At 44.2% G+C, this 9,516-nt stretch overlaps 1 protein-coding gene across 3 annotated transcripts in view; it reads right to left on the reverse strand.

Moving 5' to 3' along the window:
- The window catches only part of FEZ1 (fasciculation and elongation protein zeta 1), a 54,228-nt gene continuing 44,712 nt past the window's right edge, over positions 1-9,516 (reverse strand). For 2 of the 3 annotated variants that reach the window (XM_017892299.1, XM_017892300.1), the window contains exons 7-10: positions 8,609-8,689; positions 6,816-6,891; positions 3,011-3,076; positions 1-360 (exon numbers count right to left, since the gene is read on the reverse strand). In XM_017892299.1, the coding sequence (XP_017747788.1) occupies positions 344-360; positions 3,011-3,076; positions 6,816-6,891; positions 8,609-8,689 (240 nt within the window). In that variant the 3' untranslated portion in view covers positions 1-343. The remainder of the gene's footprint in view (positions 361-3,010; positions 3,077-6,815; positions 6,892-8,608; positions 8,690-9,516) is intronic. The other variant, XM_017892301.1, reaches the window with a different exon arrangement.

Raw genomic sequence — 9,516 nt, forward strand, 5'->3', positions numbered from 1 at the left:
TATTAATTAAATGAAGGTTTTATTTCAAAATTAGTCTTAGAGTATAAGCTGTTTTTGAGGGCTGGAGCCAAACTACATAATGAGCAGTGAAAGCGGCTGCCTTCCCCTCTCCCGACACCGGCAAGAGGAGGCACCATCACCGGCCCTGCCCCATCATGCATCCAATGGTTACTAGCACTAGAAGCCAACAGCAAAGGACCCCGCGCGCTTGCTCATGTTTAATCCGGGTTAAGCTATACACGTTTAAATACACGCCGGAGGTTACGTGGTGTCATGCAGTCCCTGTGATGGAATGACTCTTGTTCAGTGACCTCCTGCAGCGAGGCTGCTCCAAAGGGCAAGGTTAGGTCGGGCAGAGCACTGGAACGAGAAGAGAGGAGCGGAGAGCAGTCAGAACACAGTTGTAGGCCAGGCCCTCCGAGCCCAGGATAGCCCTAGCTGAGAGCAGTCACACCAGCTCCTGAGTGGTAACAGCCCCGTTTAGAGCTTAGAATAAAGGAAAGACAATGGCAGGTGGTTGCTGGCTGTAATAACTAAGCGTGTAGTCTCCGGGGCCTGAGTTCAAATCCTGGATCCGACCATTACTAACTACATTACCTTAGGGAAATTAACTTCACCTTCACCTTTCCACGCTTGTTTCTTCATCAATACAATAGAATGTACCTGCGCCTAACCCACAGGGTTGTTGAGAGGCATGTGGCAAGTGCTTAGTAAATATTAATTACTTGTACAAATTCATTGACATTTCAGTGGGTCATGAGGGGTAAAGTCTAGTCCTCAGACTACCAAATTTATATAACCTGTTTCTATAATCTTCCTTTGAGAACCTCCTTTGAGAAATATGCTGCTCTTTTAAAATCTTTGAGTCACAAATCCTTTTTATGTGTGGTGTTTTTTTTTTTTTTTTGAGACAGGGTCTTGCTGTGTCACCCAGGCTGGAGTGCAGTGGTGTGATCACAGCCCCCACTGCAGTCTCTCACTCCTGGGTTCAAGTGATCCTCTCACCTCAGCCTCCTGAGTAGTTGGGACTACAGGCACACACCACCACACCTGGCTGATTTTTTTTTTTGTAATTGAGACGAGGTTTCACCATGTTGCCCAGGCTGAACAAGTTATTTTTAATGTTTACTCTAAGTTCCTCCTGCTGAAATGGAAGATTAGTCCTTCTGATCCTTATAGAAACAGTATAGTTCAGGGTTTCTTAACTCTAGGTCCCACAAATATGGTCCCTCTGCAACTGGACGTAGTTTTGTGTGCATGCAGGACAAAAAACAATAAAATAAAGGATCTAGACAGTGAGCAATCCTCAATGGCTATTAACATCACAAAAGGAAAGACAGTCAGACAATGTACGTCACCCCATGGAAGTCTGGAAACCTATAACCACTTATAATGTAGTGCTTATCAAAAAATCTGAAGCTGAATCTGATCAGGCTTCCAGTTCTATCAGTTCACAGGCAATAAAGAAGACAGGAGAACATATTGAATTATACCATGAGGATGAAATTAGCAAAAATCCACAATGAGGAAAATCTATGGCAAAAACAACCTAGTTTCTCCAACAAACGCATTTCAAGAAATGGAAGAGAGAAAGGAAACGGAACCTCTATATATCAAAGAGATGTAAGAGACATATTATTATCTAATTGTAACATACTGATCTCTATTGGCCCCTGATTCAAACAAATGAACTGAAAATACTTTATGGGAAAACAGTGAATGCTGATTGGATAGTCAGTACTAAGAAACTCTAGGCTGGGCACAGTGGCTCATGCCTGTAATCCCACTTTGGGAGGCCAAGGCGAGTGGATCACCTCAGGTTAGGAGTTTGAGACCAGCCTGGCCAACATGGTGAAATCCCATCTCTACTAAAAATACAAAAATTAGCTGAGCATGGTGGCGGGCACCTGTAATCCCAGCTACTTAGGAGGCTGAGGCAGGAGAACTGCTTTAACCAAGGAGGTGGAGGTTGCAGTGAGCTGAGATCTCGCCATTGCACTCCAGCCTGGGTAACACAGCAAGACTCTGTCTCAAAAAAAAAAAAACGACACTCTTAATTTTTTTTAGTTGTGAAATGATATTGGGGCTATGTTTTCCTCAAGAGTTCCTATGTTTTAGAAATGCATACTGAAATAGTTATGAATGAAAAACTATGACAGAGATTTGCTTTAAAATAACATGGGAGGGGAGAAGTTGGGTAGAGGCGTAAATGAAATAAGCCTGGTCGGGACTTAATAACTGTTGAGGCTGGCTAATCAGTACCTGAGAGTGTATTATGCCATTCCCTCTACTCTGCTCTTGTATGTACAACCAGTTTCCATAAGAAAAGGTTAAAAAGTTATGTAAGGATATAGTCAATTATGTCTCCAGCTTCCTTTCAAGTGCTTGAAAAGTATTAAATTATCATCGGGTTTGTTTTTCCCAACTAAATACTAAGTAGCTCAAACTCTGCAGAATTTTCACAATAAGTCCTTTGTTGGTTTCTTGCTCCAAGGAAAGTCACTCTGGTGACTCGGGGGTGATGGAATCTCCTCCTGCGGCCTCCTGGCAACACCCAAAGGCAAAACCTATTACTACAAAGCCTCACAATTGTCCCTGATTTCCCTGGCCCCTGCCTGGTCTGGTCTGGAGTGGACAAGCTGGAAAGGTTCCCTAACTGGAGCAGGAGCTCCAGAGAACCACCCCTTCTGCTCCAGGAGGCCTGGGGCTGCTCTTACCTTTTTTTTTTTTTTTTTTGAGACGGAGTCTCGCTCTGCAGTGGCCGGATCTCAGCTCACTGCAAGCTCCGCCTCCCGGGTTCACACCATTCTCCTGCCTCAGCCTCCTGAGTAGCTGGGACTACAGGCGCCCTCCACCTCACCTGGCTAGTTTTTTGTATTTTTTAGTAGAGACGGAGTTTCACCGTGTTAGCCAGGATGGTCTGGATCTCCTGACCTCAAGATCCGCCCGTCTCAGCCTCCCAAAGTGCTGGGATTACAGGCTTGAGCCACCGCGCCCGGCTTGCTCTTACCTTTTAAAATGTAGTCCGTTAGCAAAGTAGGCACCTTCTCATTATCCTCCTTCATGGCAAAGAGAACTAGGAAAGGAGAAAGAGAGGAGCTAAGATACCATCTTAGCCTGGTCATGAGGCTCACTTCTGGGGCCACATGACCTACCAGCCCAGAGTGAGAGACTAATGATTCAAAGGAACCAGACATTTATTGACTATTGAGCAAAAGTCTAGAAGCCTCTATCAACGGTCAGCATTTCAGGGGCAAGGGCTAAAAAATTACCTATTCGGTACTATGTTTGCTACCTGGGTGACAGATTTAGGTTCAGTCGTAACCCAGACCTTGAGCCCAGGAGTTCAAGACCAGCTCGGACAACATGGCAGAACCTCATTTCTAATTTAAAAAGAAGAAAAATAGCTGGGTGTGGTGGCACATGCCTGTGGTCCAAACTACTTGAGAGGCATCGTGCAATATACTCCTGTAACAAAACTGCACATGGTGATAGAGGAGAACACAGCAAGAATCACAGTGTTTGTCTCTAGGTAGTAGATCTATTGGTGACTTTCTTTTCTTTTTTCTTTTTGAGACAGGATCTCGCCCTGTCACACACGCTGAAGTGCAGTGGCGTGTTCTCAGCTCACTATAGCCTCAAACTCCTGGGCTCAAGTAATCCTTCCACCTCAGCCTCCCAAGTAGCTGAGACTTACAGGCATGTGTCACCATGCCCAGCTAATTTTTTTTTTTTTAAGTAAAGATGAGGTCTTGCCATGTTGCTCAGGCTGGTCTTGAACTCCTGGGCTCAAGCAATCCTCCCCCCTTGGCCTCCCAAAGTGACCTGTGATCATGCCACTGCACTCCAACCTGGGCAACAGAGTGAGACTCTGTCACAAAAACAAGAAAAAGACCAGCCTGGACAACATAGCAAGACTTTATCTCTAAAAAAAAAAAAAAAAAAGAAGAAGAAGAAGGAAAGAAGAATAAGAGAGAGCTATATGTACAAGACATAGTTATCAGTGAAGAAAGAAGGATACAGAACATGTATTAACTTTATAATTAAATTCTAATGTTCATAGAAAAAATCTAGAATAATAATATGTGAAACTGTTAAGTGGTTATCTCTGAGTGTAAGACCATAGCAGGTGATCTTTTCTATGCTGCGTTTCTGTAGGGTCTGGCTTTTCTCAATGAGCATGTATTACTTTTGTAAGCCGAGAAAACACTAAAGATCAGCTGGAACTGATAGCTAGGGTCAGGAGGAGGCTGTAACAGTGGGATTCCCACTTCATTTCGATATCCTTGTCCTCCATTGATTACCTTGCCTAGTTTCAAGACAGGGTAATGAAACTTGAATCCAAGAATTAGGAGTGAGTGAGGAAGAAAGTCCAATGATGGTATGAGTCAGTGGCCAGGTCCAGAAAAAGAGACTCAACCTGAGGCCATTGAGGGGTTGGTTTGTTTCTGTTTTATATCTTCTGTATCTTTAGACATGTATTCATGTCAGCGTAAGTGGATTCTAGGAGGTCCTGGTTTCTTCTGGGTTTTTTTTTTTTTTTTTTTTTTTTAGATGGAGTTTCACTCTTGTCATCCAGGCTGGGGTACAATGGCATGATCTCGGCTCACTGCAACCTCCGCCTCCTGGCTTCAAGCGATTCTCCTGCCTCAGCCTCCCGAGTAGCTGGGGTTACAGGCGTGTGCCACCACATCTGGCTAATTTTTTGTATTTTTAGTAGAGACGGGGTTTCACCGTGTTAGCCAGGCTGGTCTCGAACTCCTGACCTCAGGTGATCCACCTGCCTCGGCCTCCCAAAGTGCTGGGATTACAGGCGTGAGCCACCATACCTGGCCTGTTTTAGTTTTTTCTGCATTTTTAGACATGCTTTCATTTCAACTTAGTTGTCAAGAATACTTTGCAACTGAGCATAAGCAGACTAAATGTCACACCACAAAGACCACGTAAAAATACAATAATTGCACTTGGCGATACGTATCTAAATTAATCTCCAAAATCTAAAATTTACAAGGATTGTCTAGTCGCAGGAGCTGGTCTTTGGTCTATGTACTTAGTTCAAAGAGTAGAAGAGAGAAGAGGCATTGTTCACAAATTCATATGACGATCTGTCACAAAAGAAAGGCTTCATAACCTATAGGAGAATTGGTATTCAGAAAAGATGGCAGTTTTGCTTCTAAAAGCAATAAAATGTTGGAACATAGATAGAAGAGACAGCCATAAAAAGAACATTAACAAAGTGTTAACTAATGTGACTAAAATCATGACACAAAATTTTATAGTCAGTATAATCTCTACTATGTAGAAAAGATACAAAATATTATGGCTGAAAAGCACCAAAATAGTAACCATAGTGGAGTGGACAATGAGTTATTTATTTTTCTTTGTTTGCTTTTCCATATTTCCAAAGTAGTCTAAACGATGGATACACTCTAGCTATAATTTTTTTAAATGAACTTAAAAAATGTAAACAAAACCACTCAAAATAGAAAAAAGTCTGTTTCTTAATTAAAATGAAAAGATTTCACACTGAATTCCTGAATGGGTACCTGCAATAAATTAATAGCTATTTATTTTTTTGAGCTATGATAGAATACTTTACATATATCAACTTTCATAATTTGTCCAAATTACTTTCCAAATGTAACTTGTGTGAAAACACGAACACCTATAAACGTCAGTTCATCTCTGTTTTCTCCCTTAAAAAAAAAAAGCGCATATTTATGCAAATAAAGGAGCTTACAGTGAGTTAAGGACAAGCCACTGTACTTTGATTTTTAAATTCCTGATTCTCAAGGACACAGTGTCTGTTGATGGAGGCAGGATTTCTGTTTGCCAGAACCTCCTGCTTTGGTCCTCCAAATCGATAAAAAAAAAAAAAAAAAGAAACGTTTGGTCACCTTCAGCAGCAGGGCCCAGCAGATATCCATCCTCCTCAGCTGAACAGAAGCTCAACTTCCCTTCCCGGGGGTATCCAGTAGCCCCACACTGGCCCCGTCCCTCCAGAACACGCTGCAGTGGGCGGGGCCTCGTTAGCTGTCACTCTCTGCAGTGCACAGTTGCCAGGGAAATGGAATTTCCCTCGTGACCCTCTGGGCCTCTCACCACATCTCAGCCTAGGACTTTTCTCTTCCTAAAAGGGCCAAGCTGACACTGATGGCTAACACCATGTGCCCCCCAGCCCTTTGCGGGTCCTACTGTCTGATGTATATAAACAGTTACTGTCTACAAAAGGCTCTTTGTTACACACTGTTTCCCCTCATAGCTCAGAATGGTTATTAATATTTGACAATAGAGCAAAGTGGAGGAGAGGAGGCAGTCACTTCCTGGAAGGAAAGCTAGACTCTATTTTTTCCAGTCAGCCTTACCCCATCCAAGAAACCTCGCTTCTCATTAAAATTACAGCCAGACCCACAGACTGGGCGCCCTGCTTCAAGGGGCACAAGTGCCGACCAGGCAACCTCAAGTTGCAGGGAGAGAGAAAACAGGGAGACAGAGGATGCCAAGCCTTGAGAACTGCGGGGGAAAACAAAAAAGTCCCCTGCACCAGCACCCCAATCTCTTTCACAGCTCTTTTTCTTTCCCCCGGTCTCTTCCCTTATGGGAACCAGGGGAAAGAAAAGACAGCTCTGGTTATCAGTGCAGAGTGTTTTAATTGTACACTGTGCAGGAGGATGTGACGCAGTAATTTGGAGGGTATTTTGGCCCATCTAAACCTACTTTGAGGAGTCTCGGGGCTGCGGCACCGGAGGTACAACGTAGAGGCAGGAAGGGAGAAAAAGGAGCCGCTGACCGGGCTGAGAACAAGAGGAACTCACTGTTTGTCAGCATCTGCAGGTCTTCCACTGAGGGAGGAGAGGCTTTCTTCTCGTAAGGAATGACTGTGTTCAGATACTGCAAGACAAACGGCACGCAGGGGGCTTGAGACAGAAGACATGCTTCCTCTGGGTTGAAACTTAGCCTTTCTCTAAGACACACACTCTGCAAGTCTGACCTTCTCTGAAACATTCATGGTCACTGGCACGTCACTGTTTCAGAACTTCTTCCCCATCTTTAGGGGATGTCTCTTTAAAAGCAAGACTTTCCTACATTTAGCCAGGAAAACTTCTCTCCATTCCAACTTCTAGATTCTTCCTGCACTACAGACTTCTCTGTTATTTAGGAATCCTGGGGAGCTTTTTCTCCTTCAGACTGAGAGCAGAGAATATCTCCAAGGGGATTATATTTTCTTATTCTTTGCAGAGCAATTTGAGAAGGAATTCTTTCTCTTTTGTCAAAAAAGATATACAAGAGAACCTCAACCCCGCCCAGGGTCTCCGATGTCAGATTTGCTCCCTCTGCTGGATGTCAGGTGCTCCTACAACAAAACCAGCATCAGGGCCTAGTGGGCTGTCAAAGGAGCCTCAAGGAAGCCTGAGGTGGTGAGTGCCAGAGCTCTAGACCAAAGATAAGAAGCTCAATTTTTTTTTTTTTTTTTTTTTTTTTTTTTTGAGACAGTCTCGCTCTGTCACCCAGGCTGGAGTGCAGTGGCGTGATCTCGGCTCACTGCAACCTCTACCTCCCAGGTTTAAAGTATTCTTCTGCCTCAGAAGATTAATTACAGGTGCCCGCCACCACGCCTGGCTAGTTTTTGTATTTTTAGTAGAGTTTCACCATGTTGGCCAGGTTGGTCTCAAACTCCTGACCTCAGGTAATCCACCTGCCTCGGCCTCCCAAAGTGCTGGGATTACAGGTGCGAGCCACTGTGCCCGGCCAGAAGCTCGCATTTTAGTCTTGGCTCTGCCACTGGCAGTGTGTGTGGCTTTGGAAAAATGCCTTGGATCTCCGGGCCATAGTTCTCACTGCCATAAAACAAGAGGACTGGGTTCGATGCTTCTAAAATCTCTTCCCATTCTCTAGAATCTCTAGAGTTCTAGAGTTCTAGAATTCTAGCACTTAGAATTCAGCTACAGATATGTTTAAAACATATACACTTTCACGTGCACTCATTCCACCATCTCATACTTTCTGTTCACGTGCCAGCCATGTCTATTAGATTATACACTCCATAAGGGCAGGGACTTTTCACCTTTGCACCTGTGTGCCTAACAACAGAGCTTAGCACATAGCAGCCACTTGACAAAAGTTGTGAATGCTGTCTTAATAACCAGAAATGCAAGCTACATCACAAGGAAATTACTGAGCCAACAAAAAGCCACAGCATCGGTTACAACCAGAGCTGGGCAGCTGCAGAGGCAGTCTTAGTGGGAATGGCTTGGCGGGTAATCCAGTGTGATGGAAAGTTAATTAAACTCTGGGATGGGATCTATCATCAAGTGGATTCCCTTTTAATGCATTTCATCCTTAAAACAACTTAATTCTTAGACCTACAAGGAGTGTTGAATTTTAAGTCTTGCCCATGTCCTAGAACACTAGAGCTACAAAAAAAAAAGGTTCACCTTTTAAATAAATACTCTCTGTTCTTCCTTAAGAGGAGAAGAAAGTGTTAGGACCCCAACCCCCTAAATAAATGCTGGGATAATTCTGGCGAGTCACTGTCCCCCTGCGTTGTTGGGGAGGCCAAGCTGCCGGGATCTAGGAGGAGAGCTTGGAGCAGGGAGACTGCGCGTACCTGTTTGTCACTTCCTGAGGAGCCAAAGGTCTGGCGGATGCCACTCTGCAGAATGTTGGAGATGCCTTCCATGCTGAAGCGCTGGGGGAAGAGAGACACTCAAGAAGGGCAAATGCTTCCTGCTCCATCATCACCACACCCAGGGACCTCTCAGCTACCAGGCTGTCCCAGATAACACCCCAGGGTTCTGTGACTAGACAGTAAGTGCAAGACATTGGCTTACAGAGACAGGCCAGAAATGAAGCCTGAGCTTTGCAAGAATAAATAGAGCCTCAATAACTCTTATCTTAGTAAGTCCCTCAGGGCTACAAGACTCCTCTGCATCCCCCAGTTTCCCTCCTTTAATCCACCATCATGCAAATAGAAAAATAAAGCAGTTCAATCAAACTTAGATGAACCATGATGCAAAGATCTTAGGGGAAAACAAAATGTTCAGCTATCAGAAAAGACTGTCTTAAAGCAACTGTCCTGATCTGAGAAGATTTTTCAAAATGTACATGCGGAGGACTAATTCCATAGGTCTGTGATAGAGCCTCGGGAAAGGCATTTTGAAAAAGCTCCTTAGATAATTCCACTGAGCTCCCCCAATTAAGAACCTCTGGTGGCCAGGCACGGTGGCTCACACCTGTATTCCCAGCACTTTGGGAGGCTGAGGCGGGCAGATCACAAGGTCAGGAGTTCAACACCAGCCTGAGCAACATGATGAACCCTCGTCTCTACTAAAAATATAAAAATTAGCTGGGTGTGGTGGCAGGCGCCTGTAATCCCAGCTATTCAGGAGGCTGAGGCAGGAGAATTGCTTGAATTTGGGAGGTGGAGGTTGCAGTGAGCCAACATCATGCCACTGCACTCCAGCTGGGCAAGAGTGAGACTCCATTTCAAAAAAAAAAAAAAAAAAAAAAAAAAAA

The sequence above is a fragment of the Rhinopithecus bieti genome, unplaced genomic scaffold (genome assembly GCF_001698545.2).
Source record: "Rhinopithecus bieti isolate Rb0 unplaced genomic scaffold, ASM169854v2 scaffold_20150, whole genome shotgun sequence".
NCBI classification, from domain to species: Eukaryota; Metazoa; Chordata; class Mammalia; order Primates; family Cercopithecidae; genus Rhinopithecus; species Rhinopithecus bieti.